Below are 24,930 nucleotides of genomic sequence, written 5' to 3' on the forward strand. Positions count from 1 at the left end.
AGGTGGAGGAAGGGGCTAGTCTTCCCACTTCACAGATGCAGAAACTGAGGCCCAATCAACTTTGAGGCAAATGTGGCGTCCACTTTATCGTGAGCAATCACCCCATCTCTTTGAGGCAAGGATTCTCTGGCCGTAAAATTGGACCGGTATTACCCGTCAGGGGATCAAACTTTACAATCGAAGCCACAGATTGAAAGGGCTGTCTTAATTCCATCACCTAGTGTAAGAATGAGAACCTTAAAGATTATTTCATCCAAGTCCCCTGTTTTATTTACTTATTTATTATTTATTTATCTTCTTAGGGCCTCACCCATGGCATATGGAAGTTCCCAGGCTAGGGGTGGAATCCGAGCTGCAGCTGTTGGCCTACGCCACAGCCACAGCAACGCGGGATACCAGCGGCCTATTTGACCTACACCACAGCTCAGGGCAACGCTGGATCCTTAACCCACTGAGCGAGGCCAGGGATCGAACCTTTGCCCTCATGGATACTAGTCAGATTCCTTTCCGCTGAGCCACGATGGGAACTCCCCAAGTCCCCTGTTTTAGAAATAGGAAAGCTGAGCCCCGAACGCACACGCTGACTGCAGCTTCAGGACTCGAACCCAAGTCTTCCGTCTTCCTAGTGCCATGCGCTCCCAGGCTTTCCGCGCTGACCTCCGCGCCGCTCCTTCTTGTTGCCCACAGGGACAGGCCGTGGCCACGATGGCGGCGGACGTCGAGGGAGACGTGTACGTGCTGGTGGAGCATCCCTTCGAGTACACGGGCAAAGATGGGCGCCGAGTCGCCATCCGGCCCAACGAGCGCTACCGACTGCTGCGCCGCAGCACAGAGCACTGGTGGCATGTGCGGAGCGAGCCCGGCGGCCGCCCCTTCTACCTGCCCGCGCAGTACGTGCGCGAGCTGCCGGCACTCGGACACCCTGCCACCCCGCCACCCGCGCCCCTCCCAGGTCCGACAGCCTCCGAACCGCTCGCCTATGACTACCGCTTCGTGAGCGCCTCGGCGCCTGCAGGTCCTGATGGTACCCCCGCCGAGCCCCGGGACCGCGCCGGCTCCCTGTGCAGCCTGGCTCGGGGCCGCAACGTGACCCAGCGCCGCAGCCTGGCGCCTGGCCTCCCCGCCTGCCTGTATACCCGGCCCACCGCGCCCGTGCGGCCCGCGCAGTCCCTGGACGACCTGGCCCGCACCGCCGTGCCCCCTGCCGGCCTCCTCGGGAGCCGGGGCAGTTTCAAGGCCTGCAGCGTGGCGGGCTCGTGGGTGTGCCCGCGGCCCCTGGCGCGCAGCGACTCCGAGAACGTCTACGAGGCCATCCAGGACGTACGCGGCCAGCCTCGGGAGCAACACCCGAAGCAGGTACGCCACAGGGAGCCGGGAGCGGGGAGAAGGGCTTCGAGGAGGGCACGCTCGCCTGGAACCCGGGCTCTAGGTGACCGCTTCAGCCTTGCGTCCAGTTCGACCGAGCAGCAGTGTCCGCCGACTTTGGACCAGCTCGCTCACGCCAAGTCTAACTTTCCCCACCCCAGAAGCGAGAGGGATACAGTCTCACTCACGATCGATCTCTTATCTGCAGTCCCCAAATGCCAAAGCTCCCTGGAGCGCAAAGGTTTTCTTGCAACTCAGTTGATGGCAAAATATGACTTGAACAGATGTGCGACCCATTTAGTATGAATACTCATGTTTTGCTGCAAAGTGCAAGTAAACCGGATTGCCAGGGGCTGCCTAAGCCTTGCTGGGAGCGTTAGGTCACGGGTGGCAGGTATGTGCGCGGGTTACCTTTCTAAAATCCGCACCAATTCCGACACGCATCTGGAATGCAGTAGGAGATTGTGGCCCTCCCGCCGCCCGCTCTACTTGCCTTGCCTTTCTCACGTGAGCTTGGGAGTCAGGGAAATAATGGATGTGAAAGTCAGGGGTCTGCTTCCTTTTTTGGCCGGTTCCAACGTTTTAGTTCCTTTTTAAAATTATTTTTAATTTCGATGCATTTGTTTCAGAAAGAAGTCCAGTTACAGCAAGGGTGTTTTTTTCACCTCAGAATCCGGTTATGTTAATTTGGAAAATCTAAAAATAGAGGATGTTTTAAAAACTCTCACATCCTCAGGATCCTTTGGGGGCCCTGACATCTTCAAACTTAGGGACTTTTCAGGGGGTGGTTGCGGGGGGTGGGGGGGGGGGAAAATGCACAGGCTCCCTTCTGACATGTGCCACAGCTGTGCAATTCTGGGCAATCCATTTCCTCTCTCAGGGTCTCAGTTTGTGTCTAGACTGAAGGGGTCGGGGATGGTGGATGAATGACCCCTGAAGCTTGTGAGTCTCTGATTTCCTTCTTTGGATCCAAATATGATTACAATAAATATCAATGCCTGCCATGCGTGGGGACTGAGTCTGGGATTCCCAGAGGGAGGAGGAACCATCCTTATCTTCGAGTCCCTGGGTCTTCTCTCCGCCTCGTCTCATTTTGGGGCAGTGCTCAGGATTTGAGGCTACAGAGACTCGAATTTGACTCTGCCGGCTGCTGACGAGCTACTTCATTCCCCTGGCCCCAATGTCCTCGTGTGTACAAGCAGGGCAATACCAATGGATTGGAGTTGTTGAGAGCCTTAAACGACGTGAGGCGTGGAAGTGCTTGGCAGGTTGTAGGTGGTCCACCAAGACTAGCTGGGGTCTCACCGAGTATCTTTTCCTATGGGTTCGCGCCACCTTTGCTCCGGTTTCTGCAAGGGGCACCCCGCCCCCTAGTGGCCAGAGCGGAGAACAGCTCGCGTCGTGTAAGAAAGGAGATTGAGACCCGGATCCGGAGTTGGGAGAGTTGCGGGCGGCGGAGGGGGTGGGCGAATCCTTGATCCCAGCGCCTCTCCCAACCGACCAGACAGCTACTCTGGGATAGACGGCCGGGTGCCAGCGCTCCTCCCCCGGCGTTTCCTGAGCAGGCTCTGGGCGGCGCACTCTGGCGCCTCTCCGCATTCTCTGCCCTTGGAGGTGCACTCCTAGCTCCTCGAGGGAGGGGCCACGGCCTTGCTTCTGAAGCGCAGCCCCTGGCACAGGGCCTGACCCGGAGCCTGTGCCGAATGTGTTAAGGAGAGACGGAGAGAAGCAGTCCCCTGACCGTGAGCCCTGGCTCTGCAGCTCGGCCACCACCCCAAAGCCCGGGACCAAGGAGGGAGAAGGAGGGAGGGAAGACCCCCAGATCCCTGAGCCTCTTGAGAAGAGAAATCCCCCTCAGCAGCCAGGCTCACTGCCCCCCCTTCCCCCAGCTCCAGCGGTTGCAGCGGGGTTTTGGGGGGTGATGTGGGGGTGGTGCTCACACAGGGAGGAGCTGGAGCATCTGCCAGAGACCTGGGTTTTGGCCAAGAGACGCTGCCCGCCCAGGGCCACTTCTGGCCCTCATTCACTGTGTGACCTCAGCAAGTCGCTTAGCGTCTCTGGTCCTGTCTCCTCCCCTGCGTGATGGGTGTAACACCACACTCCCTGTGACTATGCTTTATTTGAGCGTCAGCTGTGGGCCTCCCTTGACCCCCCCCCCCACCATGTTGACAAACTCCAGGGGCGGGGAGGGGGGGTTCCTTCTTGGGTAAGAAATCCTACCCCGCTCTCAGCTGTTGAAGGCGGCGTTTAGAGGAGGGATTTCCTGAAAGGTGAGCCTGCCTGTTTTCTCCTTGATGGAGGCAGGAGAAGCAGGTCCTATCTTTCCTCTCTGTTCGCTAAGTGTGAATGAATCGAGCACCTGCCAGGCATCAGGTGAGCCTTCTGATCCAAAGGTGACTGAGGCACAGCCCCAGCTCTGGGGGGATGGGGTGTCACTGTCTGAGACAGGATATTTGCAGGAAGGGACAGAAGCTTTGGCGCATGGCACAGGACGTCTGTGGTGGAGCTGCCTCACTGGGGTGCCATGGTGCCTGGGTCTAGGCGGAGGTGTGAGAAGATGTGGCATTTTGGGGCCCTTACCACTGGGGCTCAGGAATGGGGGTTCGGGTGGAGCGTGGATTGGTGTCTTGCTGAGCAGGGGCTCATGGGCTCTCGCCAGAGGTTTGGACTTTAATCTGCAGCAGTCGGAAGGCTCTCGAAGGGAGAGGGGTTGAGGAAAGACCCCTGCGGCTGGGCCCCTGAGAATAGAGGAGGATCTTTGTGGTCCCCCAGGCACGCGGTGGTGACAGGGGATTTGGGAGGTAGACTCAGCGGGACCTGGTGGCCGACGGGCTGAGGGGGTGGCTGGGAAATGCGGCGCTCCAGTCTCCCAGGGCAAACAGCGGTGCCGTTTAGTGCCAGGACAGCCAGGGAGGAGGAAGTGGAGGAAAGATTCGGTACCCGCTTTGGCTGTGCCAGGAGAAGGCCTTCGCATGTGATGGCAGAGCCATGGGTGTGGAGAGTGTGGACAGAGCACCTGAGACAGCCCTGGAGCCGCCGCACTGGAGTGACAGAGGGAGGAGAGAGGCGCATAAGAGGAAGACATAGTCAAGGAACAAAGAGAGAAGCAGGCGGTGCTGGCCTAGAAGCCGAGGAGAAGTGTCCAGATAAAGTCCATTGAACATTTGTCAGAAGTGGCCACCAGAAGGTCAGCGCCACCTTGTCAGGGATCCCTGAAGGCAGAGAGCAAAGGGTCAGAGGAATGACAGTGAGGACAGTCTGTGAGCGGAGACGAGTCTCAGAAGCTTGGCAGCAGGGGAGACACTGTGTGTCCCGAGGCAGGTGTAAGCCTATGGTGGAGACTCCCCCTGAACTGAAGTGACGGGGCAGGAAGAGGGGGAAGCTGAGGATGGCGAGGAGGTGGCTGAAGAGATGCCAACCCCGGGAGAAGGGAGGGGCCCAGAGCGCAGCGGGGGTGGGGGGGACCCGCTTCCTCGGATGTGTGGATGGAGGTGGGGAAGAGTGCCCGGCTGGTGGGCCAGTGGACAAGTGGAGAGGGACAAGGACGAGGAGGGCTTGACAGTGACATTCCGCCCCTGGAGAGAGGAGCCTCCACCATGTAGGGCATTTTATGGCCTTGCCATTCACCCTTCTCCTGACTAGCAAGAGACACAGGCATGGCCAGACACCACAAGGACTGCAGGTCCCGTGGGCCCTCACTTAGTCTCGTCCTTCCAGCAGCTCGGAAGGAGGCGTGGTAACCCCCTCCCCCCACCGTTTGCCCAGTGACTGGCCAGAGGTCACAGAGCCAGGAGGTGGCTGCATTCAGGTCAGTTGCAGGCCTCCTGACCCCAAACCCCACCCTGGCCACCAGGCTCAGTCCTCAGTCTCAGCCAGGTGGCTTTCAGGCTTGGCAACAAGGCAAGCCCAAGGCAAACAAGTGCTGGCTTTTCTTTTTTTTTTCTTTTTGTCTTTTTAAGGCCTCACCTGAAGGCTATGGAGGTCCCCAGGCTAGGGGTCGAATCGAATCATGTGCTGGCCTACATACCCCATGGCAACGCCAGATCCTTCACCCGCTGATGGAGGCCAGGTATCGAACCTACGTCTTCATGGATGCTAATCAGATTCATTAACTGCTGAGCCATGATGGGAACTCCAGTGCAGACTTTTCTGAGTGCCCTATGTCTGCCCAGCCCTGTCGAGGGGGCAGGGAGGAGGCAGGAAAGCCCGAGCCGCCCCTGCAGATCTGTGTTCTGCAGCTGACCACTCCCAGGAGAGCAGAAGCACACCTTCTGTGGAGGGAGGGGTGGGGAGAGGGGGAGGACTCAACTCTTCCCCCCCCACCCCCGCCAAGGGGCCTCTGAGACTCCACCCCAGAGGCTGCAGGGGTGGGGAGGTGGGGGGAGACCTCTGACCCAGGGATTTCAGGGTGTGGTCACCCTCCCCGCCCCAGGACAACAAAGAGGTTGGAAGGCCCAGGCCGGCCCTCTGGGCTGAGCCCGCCCCTGCCTCCCGGGCATTGGCTGCAGGGAGGAAGGGGTTCCAGGCCGGGGCCTCTGCAGCTTCTTATGCAAACAACCTCACCCGAGCCCGAGCTGCTCCAGGACTGGAAGGAGCCCCAGGGCCCTCCCTCCACCTTCCTCCTCTACCAGGAACTGTGAGTGACTCTGACCCTTCGCCTCCAGTCGCGTCGGGACCCTGGGGGTGGGGGCAGGTTTCCCACTCTCCCCAACTCCCCTCTGGGTCTGCCTTTCCCTGTACCCGTCCTAGAACCCACCCAAGGGCCCCGTGCTGCCAGGCGCCCCACCTCCTCACTGGATCCCAGCCTTGGCTCACACTCCCTGAGACTGACTCCAAGGGCAGCCCCAGGGACTGAGATAAGGGAACTGGCCTTGGCAGACCCACCTGGGTCCCCCTTTGGGGTCAGCCAAGGGGGCCTTCTGGAGAGGGGGCTGGTTAGAGCAGGGGTAGCGGAGGCCAAGCAGAGGGTCTCATGAGTCCCCTCAGCTCCGCCCACCCCCAGCAGTAGCCCAGCTGGTTCTTCACACCTGAACTTGCCCCCCCCCCCCACAACTCACCTGCAACCCAGGCTGACCCGGGTCAGCCTCTGACCTAGTTGGTGAAAGAGCAAGTCCTTGGCTCTCCCCTCCCATCACCCCACTTTCGTGGCCATGGACAGCCCTGCCTGCCCCCAGCTCCTGGGGAAGAAAGGAGCCCCCTCCCCCGCTGCAGACTTCCTGGCTGTGGCCATGTCCCCACTCCCCCAGCCTGGGCCTCGTTTCTTTCTCCTCTCAGTCTCCCGTTCCCTTCAGCCTCCAGGCTTCCAGAGACAAACCCACCCATGGCAAGTGCACCTGCTTCCCCACTTCCTTCCCGCGCCCCCGCCCCTCCCCAGCTGGCCTCACTCTGTGGCTCTCTTCCCTTCCTGGAGCTGTCCGACCCACAGGAGGGGGTGGGTGGGGGCTGGCGGTAGGGGCTGAACACCAGCCCCATGGCCAGTCTGTGCCAGGTCCGGGCGTGGGAAAGCCCACAATCAGATCATGACAGGGGGGCGGGGGTAGCTGATGATCAGGCATGGTCAGGTTCCAGAGTGTTCCGGAGATTTGGAGCTCGATCTAAGTGGGGCAGGGAGGGGACAGTTGATGTTAGTTGCTGTGGAGAGAAGTGGGGCTGCCTGGGCTGGATCCCAGGGAGGGAAGCTTGCTAAAATTCAGAGACTCTGAGAGTTCCGGTCGTGGCTCAGCGGAAATGAATCTGACTAGCATCCATAAGGACGCAGGTTCAATCCTGGGTCTTGCTCAGTGGGTTAAGGATCCGGCGTTGCCGTAAGTTGTGGTGTAGATCGCAGACGTGCCTTGGATCTGGTGTTGCTGTGACTGTGGTGTAGGCCGGCAGGCGCAGCTCTGATTCAGCCCCTGGCCTGGGAACCTCCATGTGCCATGGGTGCCACCCTAAAAAGACAAAAATAAATAAATAAAATAAAATTTGGAGGCTCTGTTTCCAAATGAGATCATGGTGTTAGGGGACGGCCAGAGCTGCCTCCTAGGCCAGGTGAGGCCTGTCCAGTCCAGGCTCTGGGCTCCATGGTCCTGCCCCATATCCCTGTCCCCTACCTGGAGGCCCCCGTGAGAGGGGAAGCCCAGAAGGGGCCTGCCTCCGGGTCCAGCCAGCCATCTCCCCTCTTCATCTGCACATCTGCAGCATTCCTCACATTGACTGAATTTGTAAATGACTCTGCCCCCTATAAAAATAGTTTAACCCCATTACAAATATTTGGTATTTGGATAGGAATTCCCATCGTGGTGCAGCAGTTAGCGTCCATGAGGACGTGGGTGTGATCTCTGGCCTCCCTCAGTGGGTTAAGCATCCAGCGTTGCCCTGAGCTGGCATGTAGGTCACAGACGAGGCTCGGATCCCACGCTGCTGTGGCTGTGGAGTAGGCCGGCAGCTGCAGCTCTGATTCCACCCTTAGTCTGGGAACTTCCATAGGCCACAGATGTAGACCTACAAAGCAAAAAAATAAAATAAAATAAAATTTGGATTGTGGTTTCTTTCCATGCGTTCTGCTTTCCTAGGCTTGCAAGTTGGGGAGCTTTGCAGACTTCGGGGCATCCTAGTGGGCTGATAACTAGGCTGGGCTTTTTCACCTTTGAGCTCATGGATTCAGTAAACGGGAGAGTCAGTGATGGGTCAAGACCAGGAAAACTCAGAGGAGGTCCTTGCCCTCAGGGAGCTTCTGTCCAAGGGGAGAGATTGGCAAGCAAAGGACAGTTGCAGCGGCACGTCCGAGGAGCCCCCCACCCCGGAATCTCTCAGGGGAGAGGGAAATCCAGGATCCTCCTGTTGTCCTGGAGGGGGAGGTCCGAGGTGAACCCTAGCGGTTTCTGCAGTTCGGCCTCCTGCACATCCTTCCAGACCTGGTGCTTTTTCTGTGGCAGAATTTTTTTTTTCCTTATCAATGGTAATTAGTCTTTCTTTTTTTTCTTTCTTTTTCTTTCTTTCTTTTCTTTTTTTTTTTTTTGGTCTTTTTAGGGCTGCATCTGTAGCATATGGAGGTTCCCAGGCTAGGGGCTGAACCAGAGCTGTAGCTGCCGGCCTACACCAGAGCCACAGCAACGCCAGATCTGAGCCTCGTCTGCGACCTACACCACAGCTCACGGCAACGCCGGATCCTTAACCCACTGAGCAAGGCCAGGGATGGAACCTTCGTCCTCAGGGAGGCTAGTCAGGTTCACTTCCACTGAGCCACGACAGGGACTCCAGTCTTTTCAAGTCTTCTACTGGTTCTCTAGTTCGTTTTGGCCACTTTATATTTTACCGGGAAAGTATTCCTTTTTTTCTGGATTTATAAAGGCTCCAGTTGTTTTGAATTTCCTTGTGGCTAAGTAAATGGTCTTTTTTTTCTTTTTTTTTCAAGTTTTCAAAGCTTTTCATAGATATGGAAAAACTGTACATTTTCTGTTTAAGGGATGTAAGGTTCCATATGTGTCAGATCAAGTGTATTGACTGTATTTTTCAAACACATTTCTTTTGTAGGCTTCTTTTTTGCCCCTTTGCTCTGATTCTGATAGAGGTTTATTAAATTTCCCACGTAGGAGTTCCTGTCGTGGCTCAGCAGTTAACGAATCTGACTAGTATCCACGAGGACTTGGGTTTGATCCCTGGCTTTGCTCAGTGGGTTAAGGATCCGGCAATGCCATGAGCTGTAGTGTAGGTGATAGACATAGCTCAGATCCCACGTTGCTGTGGCTGTGCTGTAGGCCAGAAGCTACAGCTTGGATTCAACTCCTAAGCCGTGGGTACGGCCCTGAAAAGACAAAAAAAATTAAAATAAATAAATAAATAAATTTCCCACTTAAATTCACTCTGTTAGGTTCTTCTTGTACTTTCAATAGTTTTTGCTTTTTCTTTGGCCTGTGATGCTGTTGGGAGCCTACAGATTTTGACTGTCCTGTCATCACAAATCCTGCCTTTGTGACACCAAGTGGTGTCCCTTTGTATCCTGCCTAGTGCATTAACCTGAAACTCCACCTTAATGTCATGCTTCCTTTTGATTTCATGTTATTTTACTTTTTGCACTTGCTGGTATCTCAGTTTCCTTTTATTTTTTAACCATTATCACTTTAAAAAAAAATGTTTTTGGTATATATCACTGGATTTTTAAACCCAAGCTGATTGTCTTTGAATGGGATCATTCAATCTGTTTGCATTTCATTTAACAATTGCTATGCTAGGGAATTCCCACATGGTGCAGTGCGTTAAGGATCCAGCATGGTCACTGCTGCGGGTTGAGTTCGATCCCTGGCCCGGGAACTTCCACGTGCTGAGAGCGAGGCCAAAAAAAACGAACACGATTGATATACTGTCCTTGATTGTATTACTAATGGCTTATTTTACATTTAATGGTTTACTTGTGGTTTTCTCTTCCCCTTCATCAGGTTGCTGTTGAGGCCCCTTTTCTCCAGCTGCTGCACCCTCCTCTTCACTACTAGCTTCTGCTTTTCCCTGGGGCTCCTAATCCACATGCTCCAGAGGGTTCACCGTGTGGGGATTCTTTTTCTCAGAGCCCTGTCAGTCTGTAGACTTGGGTATTTTTTCAGCTTGTGGAAATTTATTAGTTATGTGATTCTTTTACGTTTTCTTTGCATGTTAGCTCTCCTGACTGGAACCCCCCAGTTTCTTATCTTTTTCCTCTTTTTTTTTTTTTTTTTTTTTTTTTGCTTTTTAGGGCCACACCTGTGGCATATGGAAGTTCCCAGGCCAGGTGTCGAATTGGAGCTACAGCTGCTGGCCTATACCGCAGCTCTCGGCAAAGCCAGATCCTTAACCCACCGAGCAAGGCCAGGGATCGAACCCTTATCTCATGGTTCCTAGTTGGATTTGCTTCTGCCGTGCCACAACAGGAACTCCTGGAATGCCAGATTTTTAACCCACTGAGCAAGGCCAGGGATACTAGTTGGGCTCTTTTCTGCTGAGCCACGACCAGAACTATAAATCACTTATTTTATGGTGCTTAGATGTTGAGACTTTGTTACAAAGGGCTTTTTCTAATAGAGAATGTTGCTCGTATTTTCCTCTTTGAGTATTGTTTTTATGGCTTCACTTTTTACATCTGAATCTTTGACCCTCTGGGACTAGATCTGAGTGCACAGAGTGAGATGTAGCCTCCCCTTTAAGTATCTCTTTTTTCTGGATGGCCACCCAGGTGTCCCATCCACTTTTACTGGCAAGTTCTTCTTCCCACCATGATTCGTAATGGTGTCTTCAGCGTGTCCTCCGTCCGAGTCGTACTGGGGCCTGATAGCCGCGGCCAGTTTGGTGGTTCTGTTTGTTTCACCTCTCTCTAGCCACTGGCTGTTGGAGGAGTGGAGTTTATTGTCTGTCTTTGCTCACCAGGCTGGGGGCGAGCTGCTGGAGTGCCCCACTTGGTGGGGGTCCCTAGAGCAGCGGTGTCTCTGCCAGTGGAAATTTTCCGCACGCCCAGCCTTTAAGGGAAGAGGATGCTTAGCTCATCTGCTTGGTTCCCCATCGGCTCCTGGGGACAAGGGGTCTCGGGGAAGGGGGTACAAGGCTCACCCTGTCTTCATCCTAGGGTCCCATCGCGGGCTGCATTCTGCCCGGGGTTTTCTGGGTCCCAGCCTCTGTCTCAGGGCCTCTCCCCTGTGCCAGCCAGGTCCTGCCCACTCACCTGCCCCAGCTCCTGCCTGGTTTGGATGGTTAAGGGTAGCAGGTAGGAGAAGAAGAGAAGTGGGACATGTTTAAACTGCTGTGTTTGCAGAATCCCTGGCCCCAGAACTGTACCTTGAAGGGAGAGATGTTACTTTATCTCTGATAGATTGGGAATAGGGGAGAGCTGGAAGGACCGGTCTGTTTCCATGTAAGAAATAACAAACATGGGAGTTCCCGTCGTGGCTCAGTGGTTAACGAATCCGACTAGGAACCATGAGGTTTCGGGTTCCATCCCCGGCCTCGCTCAGTGGGTTAAGGATCTGGTGTTGCCATGAGCTGTGGTGTAGGTTGCAGATGCGGCTCAGATCCAGCGTTGCTGTGACTCTGGTGTAGGCTGGTAGCTACAGCTCCAATTAGACCCTAAGCCTGGGAACCTCCATATGCCACCAGTGGGGCCCTAGAAATGGCAAAAAAAAAAAAAAAAAAAAAAAAAAAAAGAAAGAAAGAAAGAACAAATATGGAGTTCCCATCATGGCTCAGCGGAAACAAACCCGACTAGGAACTATGAGGTTGCAGGTTCAATCCCTGGCCTCACTTAGTGGGTTAAGGATCTGGCTTTGCCATGAGCTGTGGTGTAGGTCACATACGAAGCTTGGATTTGGCATTGCTGTCGCTGTGGTGTAGGCCGGCTGCTGTAGCTCCAATTTGACCCCTAGCCTGGGAACCTCCGAATGCCACAGGTGTGGCCCTAAAAAGACAAAAAAAAAAAAAAACAAAACAAAACAAAAAAGAAAGAAAGAAATTACAGATACCTCATAGAATAGTAACACTGAGGATGCAGGATAGTTAAAGTTTGAGGGTTTTTTTTTTTTATTATGAAACTTTTCAGACATACAAAAACGCAAAAAGAATACGGAAATGAACATAATTATACTATGTATTATAATTTTGTTCATTTCCTAGACTTAACAATTACTATATGTCATATTTGTTCTATCTTTTTTTTTTTTTTTCCGCTTTTTAGGGCTGCACCTGCGGCATATGGAAGTTCCCAGGCTAGGGGTTGAAAAACAGAGCTACAGCTGCCAGCCTACACCACAGCCACAGCAACACCGGATCTGAGCTGAGTCTGTGACTTATGCCACACCTCTCAGCAATGCTGGATCTTTAACTAACTAATCGGGGCTAGGAATTGTCGAACCCATGTCCTCATGAATACTAGTCGGGTCCGTTTCTGCTGAGCCACAACGGGAACTCCCGTTCTATCTTTTTTGCCAAGAAAAAAGATTAATGTAAATTGTAAATTCCAGACTTCATCATATTTTACCCTTGAAAACTTTAGTCTGTAGCTCCTAAAAATGATATTTTTCTCTATAACCATGATGCCATTATTATATCTTTTTTTTTTTTTTTTTTGGCTGTACCCACAGCATGTGGGTTCCCCGGCCAGGGCCACAGCAGTGACAGTGCTGGATCCTTAACCTCCTGAGCCACATGGGAACTCTGCATTTTTATATCTAGTAAAAGTAACATTAATTCCTTAGAATCATCTAAGACCCTGGCCACAGTCACATTTCCCCCATTATCCTAAGACAAGTACGGGAATCTAATCCTGTGCGTCCATTGCTTCTGGCTGTCTCTTATCGCCTTTGGCAAGCCCCTCCCTTTTCTTCTGCTCTGACACAGCCATGTTAAAGAGACCAGACCAGTTGTCCTGTGGGATGTCTGTTTTAGATCCGAATATCTGCTTGCTCGTGGTGATGTTCGCCTTGTTCCTCCAACCCCAGTGTGACCTGGGGACTGGTAGGTCTGAAAAGCTTTCGCAGGTCGGGTCGTCTGGGCTCTGAGACAGGTGATGCAAGGGAAGTGGGAATCAAGGATGCCTCTAGGTCGTTGCTTGAGAAACAGAGAGGATGCTGAGATGGGGAGGAAGATGAAGACAAACTCAGTCGTGCATCTTTTCAGTGTACAAAGGTCGTCCAGGGGGCAGGTGGATGGCTCAGCCTTATCTCAGTTGGATACAGTTGCAAGCTCTCTCCCTAATAAAGCTGATCGAGCTTTAACCACCGTAGAGTGAGAAGCAGACATGAGACACCCAGCACCCAGCAGCTGGGCAAAGGGAGGAGGCAGTTAGAGGCCACGGCCTGAGGCCGTCCAGGAGAGAGAGGATTGGAAGGACTAAGTACCGGAGAGGGGTCAGGCTAGACCAGGAACAAATTCGTCCCCAAGCAAGCTGTGGCAGACCTCAGCAAGGGGCTGGGTATCTGAGTGAGGGGTGACAAGATGATGGGTCCACACGCTCTTTCAAGAAGTTGGGTCTCTGGCAGTCCTGCTGTGGTGCAACAGGATCAGCGGTGTCCTGGGAGCACTGGGTTGCAGGTTCGATCCCCGGCCCAGCATAGTGGATTAAGGATCCAGCTTTGCTGTAGCTGCTGCGTAGGTCATGACTGCGATTTGGATCTGATCCCTGGCCTGGGAACTCCATATGCCTCGGGGCAGCCAAAAAAAAAAAAAAAAAAAAAAAAAAAGAAAAAAAAAGATTTTGGCTCTGAGGTGTTCTAGCTGTAGTGCAGCAGATTAAGGATCCGGTATTGTCTCTGCAGTGGCTCAGGTTGCTACTCAGGTATGAGTTCAATCCCTGGCCCGGGAATTTACTGGAGGTGCAGTCGAAAGAGAAAAAGAAGGTGGCTCCAAAAAGGAGGACAAGAGGGGAGGGCTGGGTCCAGGGGTACATTTTTTCTTTGTAAGTTGGAGAGACTTGAGTTTGTTGAAGTGCCAAAGGGACAAAGGCAGCCAGGTGGAAGGGGCTGGTGACTTGAGGCGAGGCAGCTTCTGAGCACATGAGAGGCCGTGGGCTTCCCCGGGCCCAGACTGGGAGGTTGGCTTGGGCAGGGGATCTGGAACCCCATGAGGGGAGGAAGGAGCAACGGTGAGCACAGGCACAGGTTCGCTCGAGGAGGCAGCAGAAAATGGCCATCCCGGCAGCTCTTCCCACCTCCCGAGCCTGGCTCCTAGTCACAGCCTGTGCTGGCCAGCAGGCCCCTTGACAGGTCATTTCTGATTCCTCCCTGCCCAGCAGCAGACACGCGGGGTTCCTGCCAGCCTCACTCAGAGCACAAGGGGTGGCAAGTGGCCCAGGGGTTCCACCCCTCACCCCACCCTGCCCTGGAGGAGCAGGCCAAGCAGGCAGTCCCGTGAGGTCACCAAGAGGCAGAGTCTAGTGCCAAGGGTATTCAGCTGAAACCCAAAGCCAAAAAAGCAGAAGTGCAGCCCCGCTTTCTTCCCCGTGTGCCCTGTGGGTGTGGGAACTCACACGCCTGCTTGGCTTGTTACACCAAACAACGCTGTGAGAGGAGGGAGGCGGATGAATGAGGGTAGCCCATTCTGTAAATAAAGACACGGAAGCTCAGAGAGTCCAGGGGCTCCCCAGAGAGAAACTGAGACAGAGTCTACACAAGAAGCCAGGTTTCTGGACTTTGGCTCCACTCTTTTTTCTCTTTAATTGAATGGAGCTTCTGCCCCAAACCCAGAAGAACCTCGCCCCAGGTCACTGGGTGGCTCTCAGAGGGTAGAGCCAGGCAGGTCCCGCCACCCAGTACCCTGAGGCTTGAGGACCGGACTCTGCCCGGTGCCCCCAGCCTTCCCACTGCACGTTGGTGAACCTGTGGCTCAGGGTTGAGGGTGGATACGGAGTGAGGCCAGGACTCTGTCCTGGGAAGCCGTGCTCAGAGGGCTGGCCGCCAGAACAGGGGCGGCTCTGTACACAGCCAAGCCCCTGCGGGCAAAGATCACAGTTCATTCCTGCTCCCCCTCCACCCAACCTGGGTGGCCCAGAGCAGGTTCAGAGTCAGCCAAGGAGCTCCTGTCCCCTCCGCCTCAGCCCCCTTAGGGCTTAGTCACTCTCTTTTTCGGCAGGCATTTCTTTTGCCTCCGGCTCCAGAGAGCTCATGGAATTTTCTGGTGGCACCTGCTCCTGCCCCAACCCTTGCGTGAGGGTTTGGGGAGAGAAGGGTGATTACAACTGGCTTGTCTTGTCCCGTCCCCCAGCATGTTCCTCTCAAAGTGTGAAGATGTGGGGAGGGAGGAGAACCCCGCTAAGGCTGTGGTCACCACCTCATCCCACCAGCAGAGGGGAGGCCCAGGCAAGAGGCCTGAGGAGCCAGCCTTGTGACCGAGAGCAGGCCAGAGCTGGGTGGCTTTGGCTCGGTCCCTGTAGTGTGGGGCCGGAGCCCAGAGGGAGCCCCCAGGCAGACGAGCCAGGCTTCTTACTGGGGAGGAGTGGCTGGTGGGGTGCTGGCTGCCGTTTCTGTGGCCCCAGCCACTCCCCCTCCCACTGCCACTGTCACTCCTGGTTCCTGCCATAGGGAGACCTTCTCCCCAGTTCCACTTGCAGGGCAGTGCTGAGGCCCTGGGTTCCCAAGTCTGGCCTCCTCTCCCCCCTCCCCCACCCCAGCTCCTCCCGGGTGGCTCAGCTGCTGTGGAATTTATAGAGGCCCTTCCCATCTCCCAGGCTGGCTTGTCTTTCTTGGGTGTGTGTGTGTGTGTGGTCTCTGGCCCTCAGGGTGGGGGCAGTGGGATGTGTCCTATGTGTGACAAGTGTCAAGGCTCCAGGCCTCTTTGGGGGACTAGTCTGCCCTGGGCTGCCAGGCTTCTGAGTTGGGGCACAGGTGATGGCAGTGAAGCCACACTAGGGTCTTGAGGGCAGAGTAGGGCATAAGTCCTAGATTTGCTTGGAATGGGGTCTCCCCACGTGTCCCACACAAATCCATGCCATGCCTGGCTCTACTTGGGTGTCCCTGTCCTGAGCCCAAAGTGGGTGCCGAGGAGGAGAGTCTGGGGCATGTGGGCCTGGAGGAGGGGAGCTGGGGTCAGGGGGGGTCACTGAAATAGGCAGTGAGGGTCCTGGGATCCAGGTGGGCCCTGGGCCAGAGGCTGAACTGGAAGCTGGGCAGTCACTGTGCGGGGAGAGCCCTCGGGCTGGCAGGTGGTGGGCACCTGAGGCTGAGGAGGAAGCACCTCTGAGGGGGTAACTGAAGACAAGATGGTCGCCAGGGGTTTGGAGGAGGGGCCGAAGCTTCTCCCCCAGGACATGCTGTGTCCACCCTGAGCCCCCACCTGGAGAGTGGTGAAGAGAGGAGAGGCCAGAAGGAAGCTCTTAACATGGGGTAGGGGGAGTGCCTGTCGTGGCGCAGCAGAAACGAATCCGGCTAGTATCTTTGAGGACGCAGGTTCGATCCCTGGCCTCGCTCAATGGGTTAAGGATCCGGCATTGCCGTGAGCTGTGGTGTAGGTTGCAGATGCAGCTCAGATCTGAGTCTTGCTGTGGCTATGGTGTAGGCCAGCAGCTACAAGCTACAACTCTGATTTGACCCCTAGCCTGGGAACCTCCATATGCTGTGGGTGTAGCCCTAAAAAGCAAAACAAAAAAAAAAAGATAGGGTAGGGGAGCTAGTCCCTGTAGAGCGGGGGAAGGGCAGAGGCGTCCTTGTACATGAAGTGGGCACGCAGGTGGGGGTGGGGGCATGTGTCTTGGCGACTAAGGCTGGAGGGGGCAGACCTAGGCAGTCAGGCGGGTAGATGGTGGTGTGGTCAGAACCCCTCCTGCCCCCCACGTGGCTGGAGGGATCCAGACACTGGCTCCCTCTGATGCCACATCTGCCCAGACCCCTTCCTCTTTGAGACAACCCCCCCCATACAAGCTTCCTCTTTTCCATCATATCCTTCCTGGGCTTCGGGGGAGTTGACGGCCACTCATTGTCCCATCCATCAACAGCAGCCAGGCCCAAGCACCCAGCTGCCACCTCTGCCTGCCCCCATTTGTGCAGCCTACCCCTCCCCCAACTACGCGCCCAGTGCCACCCTCTGGGGTGCCTGCCCCATGGCTGTGTCTGGGATTCAGAATTCACTGGTGATCGGAGCGCTGAGTACGGCGGTCAGTGGTGTCCCTGGACATAAAAATACCCCGGCCTGAGCCCTCCACCCCCACCCCACCCTGTCTCAGGCAGCCTCCGTCTCAGGCAGCACTTCCGCAGCGCTGACAGGAAATGGGCTGGAGGCTCAGCCTCCCGCCATCACAACTTCTTGTTTCCCTCTTGCCCTGTGCCAGCCTTGGGGTTCTGCCCCTTAGCTCCACCCCCAAAACCTTCCCAGGGCTGCATCCCAGCAGCTCTGAGGGCACAGGATGGTGGACATGATTGCCAAGCTGACCCGGAGGCAGAGTCGGGGCCTGCGGAGACAGGTAGGAGAGCCTGGCATTGGGGGGTGAGCTCAGACTCGGATGGGGACGGCAGAGGGGCCCACAGGGGCAAGGGGCTGCCAGTGGCCCTCCATCCTCCGGCCCTTTAGGAGCTGAGGGAGCAGGAAACCTCACAGAGGTTGGGGACTCCTCCCTTCCTTCCTCTTTCCTTCTCCCAGGCCCCTCCTGTCTGAGTGGGGGGCCCAGGGATGCTTAGGTGGTGGGAAGAGAGGTGGGCCTGCCACCTGCCTGTGGGTAAGGGGGGCACTGCAGATAAAAGAGGCCTGAGGCCCGGGGTCCTTCTCCACTCTGTTCTCCGGGCTGAGTGGGAGACCATTTCCTCTTTCCCACGCAGGGACCCCGTGTCTCTAACATGACTGGGATCTGGACCCCAAGAGCCTCTGGGACCTTGGTCTGGCCCCCATTGATGGGCTGGGCCTGCATCTGGTCTGGGCCTCTAGGATTTGGGGGCGGGGTGGCAGCCCCACTCTAACCTGGGAAAGAAGGGCCTGAGGGCCTGGCTGCACCTGGCTGCACCTGGGTCCTCCTGGCTGCACCTGGCTTCCAGGAGAGGAAAGTGCCTCTCTCTAAGCACTGCGGGGGCTCCACAGAGAGCTCTAGAGTTTGAAGGGGTCTTGGGGCTACTTCAGTCCAGATCTTTCCACAGGGCCACAGCATCCCTCATCCCCTACAGGGTTCGGACTCTGCTTGCCCACCTCAAACGAAGGCCGCTCACAGCCCCCGAGGCAGCCTGTGTCTCGGGGCCCCCATGCTGATTGTTTCCCTCCAAAGGGCATCACGCTGCCCCCATTTGGCCTCTGATCTGCAGTCTGGACCCCGCAGTGTGATTGTGTCTTTTCTTCCTGGTGACACAGCCCTGTCATGTGAGGGCCCAAAACGTCTACCACCCAACCCCCCTCCATACCGGCTGGGGGTGTTCCTTGTGTAAAATCCCCACCAGCCTGGGACTCCCGTGGACGCAGGGCACGGCCAGCAGCCTGGCCACGTGGGACTCCCCGCCCCGGAGAGCCGGTGCCCTTCCTTGGCGCCCTTCTAGCCCCTGTCCCAGGGATGGGCAAGGCCCCTGCCTCAGTGGGTCCAGCTGGGATGGGAAGGAGGTGTGCCTGGCTATCACCTTTCTCTCCCCTCCGCCTCCATCCTGTCCTCCCAAGGAGTTTCCTGGTTCCTGGGCTTGAATGTTCGTTCTCAGGACATTCTTCCTCAAAGCTAACCCCACTGAGTGTCAGGTGTGTTTGGTTTTTGTTTGTTGCTGCTGTTTGGCATGGAAATGACTTGGGTACTCAAATTGTAAGTGTTTTTGGTGAATCGGCTGTGGCCCTCAAGGCACTGGGCCAAATGCTGGGGGGCAGCCCTGCTCAGTTATATCATCCTAAATCTTGCTCTCAAGAAACTCCTGCCTTTTGGGGGTAGAGAAGGTAGGCAGATGGGTGGACAATGAACTGAGCACCAAGGCATGCCATCAGGCCCCACAGAGTGACAAGCAGCATGCCAGCGGATTAGATGTCTCACCAGAGGGAGAAGGCCTCCCGCGGGTGAGGCTTGCAAGCAGAGCACTGGCGGAGGAGCAGGGTTCCGACAGGCAGGGAATGAGAGCAGTGGGGGGCGGAGGGGCAGGGGGCACATGGGGGCAGGGGGGGGCAGGAGGCTCCAGGCCGCGGGAATGGAGCCAAAGCAGATGTGCCCGCAGCCTGGAAGGAAGATGCCGTTGGTGCTTGTGTGTGGCGGAGGGTCAGCGGGCCAGTGTGGTTGGGATGCAGGATGCTACAGGGGGGCTGCCGTAGGCAGAGAATGAAGAAGTGGGGTGAAAGGTCCCATCTCAGCCACACAGGAGCTTGTGGGGTGAGGGAGAGAAGTGGACCAGCTCTTCCTGCCCGCCTCCGTGCCTGAGACCTGCCCCAGTGTCTGAAACAGCAGCACTCACTTCTAGTTTTGTTTTCTTCTTCGTCGGAGCCACCGCTGACCGGCTGTGTGTTTCACCACCGCCCTGCTCGTCTCTCCCCGCCCTTTACACACAAGTGCACTGGAGTGTCAGCCCTGCCAGGGCAGAGATTTGTGTTCGTTGATCCGTGGCTGCATTCTCAGTGCCTCCAACAGTGCCTGGCCAATCTTTGCTGGCCAAATGAATGATTTTTTTAGGCGCCTCCCCAAGGCCCAATCAGAGGCCCCCGTAAGCAGGACGTGCTTCCTTCCTTTCCCTGAGCAGTTTACAGCTTAGTGAAGGTGTTACAGCAACAGAACTTCTATGGTTTTTGTTTTTTGGGGGGGGAGGGTAGCAGCGTAATGTATGTTCTAATGAATTATTTAGATATTTATTTTTGTTGAAGCATAGTTTGATTTACAGGGTGGTGTTGGTTTCAGATGTACAGCAAAGTGATTCAGTTAAATGTATATATATTCGAACTTGTGATTTTTTTAAAAAAAGTCTTGAGACTGCAGACAAGGGCTTTTGGGGTCTGTTTTTGGTTTTGTTTTAGGGCCACACCTGCGGCCTGTGGCTCCCAGGCTAGGGGTCCTATAGGAGCTACAGCTGCCTGCCTACGCCACAGCTTGTGGCAATGCCGGATCCTTAACCCACTGAGCAAGGCCAGGGATCAAACCCGAATCCTCATGGAAACTAGTTGGGTTCTTAACCCACTGAGCCACGACGAGGACTCCCAGGAAATTTGAAGAAAAAACTAAACAAAAACAAATCTCATCCCTACACTGCCCAGATATGACTTCCGCTAGCATTTTGGAAGCTCTCTAAAAACGCAAAATTGGAAGTGTGCTCAGTTTATCGTTTTGAAAGCTGCCCTTCCCCTTGTACCAGTATGCATTCTTAGAAAATGGTATTACCCTCCGCATGCTATTCTGCTGCCTGGGGTTCGATCGTGTCATTCATTCTCTCTCCCTCTGGTGGGTGCTAGGCTGGGTGTGGTGGGCACATGGGAGAAATCTGGGGAAAGATCTTAAACCTGACACCTGAGCAGAGTCCTAAAGAAGAAATAGGAGTCAGCCAAGCGGGAAGGTGGGGGTTGGGCAGGTCGTGAATGAGCTGAGGCCTATAGCAGATCCAGCTGAGAGGGTGGGGCGGCCAACCACTTGGTGCTATTGGTGCTACGGGAGCTTTAAGCTCAGGGCAACGGCGAGGAGTGGCAGGAAGTAAGGTGGAAGACAGGCAGGTGATGGATGGCCTCTGCTGCCCTGGTCAGGGCTTGGACCTTGCCCAGCAGGCAGCAGGGAGCCGAGAGGGCGTTAAGCATGATCGGGCTGACACTCTGCGTGACTGGACCCTCCAGCCCACCTCATGTTACTCTGGAGGGGGAAGTGGGGCTCCCTTTCTTTGCTCCTCCTTCCCATCTGGCTCTCTTTCTCTTGTCTCGAATGGATTCTGAGGCCTCCAAACCCTGCACTGGGTAGGTTCCCACTCCAAATCCAGAAGCAGTACTGGTTCCGATCCAGGGCCTTCTTGGCAGAGCAGGAAGGAGGGGGTGGGGGCTGTAGAATGGAGCCTGAGGGCAGCCAGAAGGGACTGGTCCCAGGCCATTTCTCTGTTCCTGCCCAACCTTTGACTCACACCTGTGAGAACTTTGTTATCGGTGTTTTACTCTTGTTAAATAATGTAATTGCCCCACGCACCTGGGCACTTTATACTTTGCAGAGCAATTTCAAGAACATTTTCTCATTTGTCTCTTCACTGCAGTCGCGGGCTGGGTGGACATTTTGCCGCTGGGGAACTGAGGCAGGGAGGCGCGTGACTTGCTAAAAATCACCCAGGTGCTAGGTGCCTGAGTGGGGACGTTGTGACCCCGGAGTTGCCCAGAAGGTCATGCCTCTTCTTCCTCCCGCAGGCGGACGACCCCCCGGAGCCAGTGTACGTGAACTTGGAGAGGCAGCCTCGGGCCACGTCGCCCCGCGCCACCGCGGCCCCCCTCCCCAGCCCAGTGTGGGAGACGCACACGGACGCGGGCACCGGACGCCCCTACTACTACAACCCCGACACGGGCGTGACCACCTGGGAGTCGCCCTTCGAGGCCGCCGAGGGCGCCACCAGCCCGGCCACCTCCCCCGCCTCGGTGGGCAGCCACGAGAGCCTCGAGACCGAGTGGGGCCAGTACTGGGATGAGGAGAGCCGCAGGGTCTTCTTCTACAACCCGCTGACGGGAGAGACGGCCTGGGAGGACGAGTCTGAGGACCAGCCGGAAGACGAGCTGGAGATGCAGCCGGGCCTGAGCCCGGGCAGCCCCCGGGACCAGAGGGTGAGGGGCGGGGCCTCGCCGGGGTGGGCGGTGCTGGCTCGGGGCGGGGGGGGGGGGCTCTGACCCCACCCCCTTGCCCCCACCGCCCTGGGGGCTGAGAGAGGGTTCTGGGTCGTGGGTGGGCGGGGCTATCTCTGAGAGCCTCTGACCCCGCCTCTCCCACCTCCCTGGGTGAGGGGGCGTGGCCGGGACTGAAAGCACGGGTCCGTGTCTTTACAGGCTCCGAGAGCCTCCAACCCATGTTTTGCTCTCTGCAGCCTCCTACCCCCGAGGCGGACTACCCTGAGTCCCTGACCAGTTACCCAGAGGAGGACTATTCCCCCGTGGGCTCCTTCAGTGAGCCCGGCCCCGCCTCGCCCTTGGTCATACCGCCAGGCTGGTCTTGCCACGTGAGCCCGGATGGCCAGACGCTGTACACCAACAACTTCACCCAAGAACAGGTAGGGGCGGCGGGCCGATGGGCCCAGACAGCCGCGGGGTCGCTGCCCTTAACACTCTAAGCCGGCGGGCTCCACGCCAGCCCAAGACGGCATCACCCACCCCTGCCCCAGTAAACTCCACGGGCTATGTTGGGCTCTGGTTGGAGGGAATTTTGCTGCCTGGTCATGAGGTGAGCTAGAGCCCTGACCATCCCTGTCCCTACAGTGGGTGAGGTTGGAGGACCAACACGGGAAGCCTTATTTCTACAACACAGATGACGCCTCCGTTCAGTGGGAGCTGCCCCAGGTAACCAGCTGGGGAAGGGAGAGGAACCGGGAGGGAGGAGGGGATTCTCTATGACAGTGGCTTTCTCCCCAGGTCCCTGTCCCTGCCCCACGGAGCATTCGCAAATCCAGCCAGGACAGTGAGACACCAGCCCAGGCCAGCCCCCCTGAGGAGAAGGGACGGGAAGGAGTATGTAGGATCTGGCGGGATCCCCACCAAAGAACTGGGGTGTTTCTAGAGGTTCTGGAGGCTGGGACTGGCTCTGGAGGCAGGTCTCCACCATAGGCCCAGGCTCTAGCCGGGCTGGACAAACCTAGGCTCTGGGTCACCCCAAACTCAGAGTTGGGTGAGGCTGGGAGCTGGAAGGAAATCTCTGCTGCTGCTGTGGGAAGAGACACCCACCACCAGCGGCCAGGTGGCTGCGCCAGGTGAAGAGGGTTCAGCGGAGACTCAGGCCCAACCTGTGGGGAGTTTCTGGCTGAGCAGGGGACGAGCCTCTGCCGCTCCCTCCCTTAACTACCTTCTCCTTCCCCTTTCTCTAAGATCAAGACCCTGGACAAGGCAGGCGTGCTCCATCGCACCAAGACAGTGGACAAGGGAAAGCGGCTCCGGTGAGAGCACATCTGCCCCAGACCCCGGCGGGCCCTTAGTGATGCCTGATGGTCACTGAGCACTTGCCATATGCCAGGCTCTTGTTAACCCTCCTAGTGACTTATGAGGGCCTGTGAGGACACTGAGTCACTGAGGAAGTGACTTACCCAAGGCCCCTTGGCTACCAGGTGTTAGAGTTGGGAGTCCACCCTTTATGGTTGGGTGCCCCAAGTTGTGCTCTTAAACTCTGTGCCCTGCTCCTGGGTGGGGTGGGAGGGGCATGTCAGCCCAGGGCTACATCCAAGCCCTGCTGCCTCCACGCCTACTTCCTCATCCCCACCTAGGAAGAAGCACTGGAGTGCCTCCTGGACAGTGCTGGAGGGCGGCGTCCTGACATTCTTCAAGGACTCGAAGACCTCGGCTGCAGGCGGTCTGGTGAGGCCCAGGCTCCCAGGGCAGGGACCACTCCATCCCTTCCTGACTCCTGTGGGAGTCTGGCTTGCCCAAAGGCTACGTCTGAGACCATGGAACCTGAGTGTCAAGGGAGCTGGGCCTTAGCAGGGCATGATGAGAGCAGATTCCTCCCAAGACAAGCCCTTCCAGCCACCTTGGGCAGAGGGACGAGTCTTTGAGGATGGGGGGGGCGGGCAGGTTGGGGACTGGACACACCTGCTCACAGAGGTGGGGCTGCATCCTTCTTTCCTCTCCTAGGTGGGCAGGTAAGCAAACACCCAGCCAGCTTGCAGGCTCCATAGTTAAGAAGTACTGGGATCTCTGGGTTCCAGGAACCCTTGGGTCCCGTGCCCTAGAGATATTGACCCCATTTGTCCCTGGAGCCAAAGGAGCCTGATGGATTGGAGCCAGGGTGCTGTGACAGGCCTGCCTGAGCTGAGGGCACCCTGTAACCATGCTCCCTTTCCCACAGAGGCAGCCTTCCAAGCTCTCCACCCCTGAGTACACAGTGGAGCTGAAGGGGGCCTCTCTCACCTGGGCCCCCAAAGACAAATCAAGCAAGAAGAATGTTCTGGAGGTGAGTTGGGGGGAGGGGAGGAGAAGGGGCTTACTGACGGCTTGGGACCTGCCCTAAGCAAGCCCCAAGAAGGGGCCCTCAGGAGAGTTGGGGCTGGAATTCTCAGGGCTCAAAGCCAAGCTACCCTGCCTTGAGGCTCCACCCACCGTGTTTCTGGCATCACGGATTCTGGAGCTCTTTCTCTAGGAGGAGAGTGCACCCAAGTCTTTGGTCCCAAGTAAGGGTCTCTGGGAAATGAAACTCTCATGCCTGGAAGGGTGGCCAGGTGGGGCCCAGGTAAGACCCTCGCAGGCCACACCCTTCACCGTCCACATGTCGTCTTGATTTTAAACTTGTTTTTAACCTCACCTCAGTCCCCAAATGTTTTGAGGCACCTCACAACAAAAATGCATGAGGTGGGGAGTTCCTGCTGTGGTGCAGTGGGTTAAGGATCCAACACTGCTGCGGCTGTGGCCTATATCGCAGCTGCAGCTCAGATTCCATCCCTGAGCCAGGAACTTCCATATGCCACAGTGCAGCCAAAAAATAGCATATGGTGGGAGTTCCCTTGTGGCCCAGTGGGTTAAGGATCCACTGTTGTCGCTGAAGCAGCTCAGGTCTCTGCTGTGGCTCGGGTTTGATCCCTAGCCCACGAACTTCCACATGCCATGGGTGTGGCCAAAAAATGCATATGGTGGGTGAGCTGGTAAAAGCCACTGAAAAGCTAAACCCAGGCAAAACAAATTAGAGGAAGAGGCGATGTGGAGAAGGGTTAGGGGCTAGATGATACACAGGTGCTAAGGTTGCCGTGGCTGAAAAAAATCTGCTCCTAGTTTGCTGATAGCTAAAGTGAAAACATAAGGACAGTTACATGGCTCTTCTTATTCGGGCTTGATGGGAACCTTACTAGATTTCAAGGGAAATCAAAGCTTTTTCCTAACCCTTGGCTCGTGAAGAAATTTTTAGCATGCAGCTCTATTCTAGTTTAGTAAGGGACTCTTGGGGTTGCTTCAGGTAACATTTGATGAAAGCCAAAACTGTGACCTTCCGTCTCAGCTCAGAAAAAACAACACTGCAAGGAGCTTGAATGTGTCCTTTTCTTTTTTCTTTTTTTTTTA

At 56.1% G+C, this 24,930-nt stretch overlaps 1 protein-coding gene across 4 annotated transcripts in view; it reads left to right on the forward strand.

Annotated features, from left to right (window-relative positions):
• The window catches only part of ARHGAP27 (Rho GTPase activating protein 27), a 33,100-nt gene that overhangs the window by 2,136 nt on the left and 6,034 nt on the right, over nucleotides 1–24,930 (forward strand). For 2 of the 4 annotated variants that reach the window (XR_007131697.1, XM_047757186.1), the window contains exons 3-10: nucleotides 688–1,356; nucleotides 21,100–21,507; nucleotides 21,765–21,947; nucleotides 22,153–22,233; nucleotides 22,306–22,401; nucleotides 22,756–22,823; nucleotides 23,148–23,238; nucleotides 23,729–23,833. Coding sequence is in view for 3 of the 4 variants with exons in the window: in XM_047757186.1 (XP_047613142.1) it covers nucleotides 706–1,356; nucleotides 21,100–21,507; nucleotides 21,765–21,947; nucleotides 22,153–22,233; nucleotides 22,306–22,401; nucleotides 22,756–22,823; nucleotides 23,148–23,238; nucleotides 23,729–23,833 (1,683 nt within the window). In the remaining variant the exon portion in view is untranslated. Of the gene's footprint in view, nucleotides 1–687; nucleotides 1,357–17,066; nucleotides 17,252–21,099; nucleotides 21,508–21,764; nucleotides 21,948–22,152; nucleotides 22,234–22,305; nucleotides 22,402–22,755; nucleotides 22,824–23,147; nucleotides 23,239–23,728; nucleotides 23,834–24,930 lie in introns of those variants that run through there. The other 2 variants (XM_047757188.1, XM_047757187.1) reach the window with 2 other exon arrangements.

Source organism: Phacochoerus africanus, chromosome 14, assembly GCF_016906955.1.
Source record: "Phacochoerus africanus isolate WHEZ1 chromosome 14, ROS_Pafr_v1, whole genome shotgun sequence".
Classification (NCBI taxonomy): domain Eukaryota; kingdom Metazoa; phylum Chordata; class Mammalia; order Artiodactyla; family Suidae; genus Phacochoerus; species Phacochoerus africanus.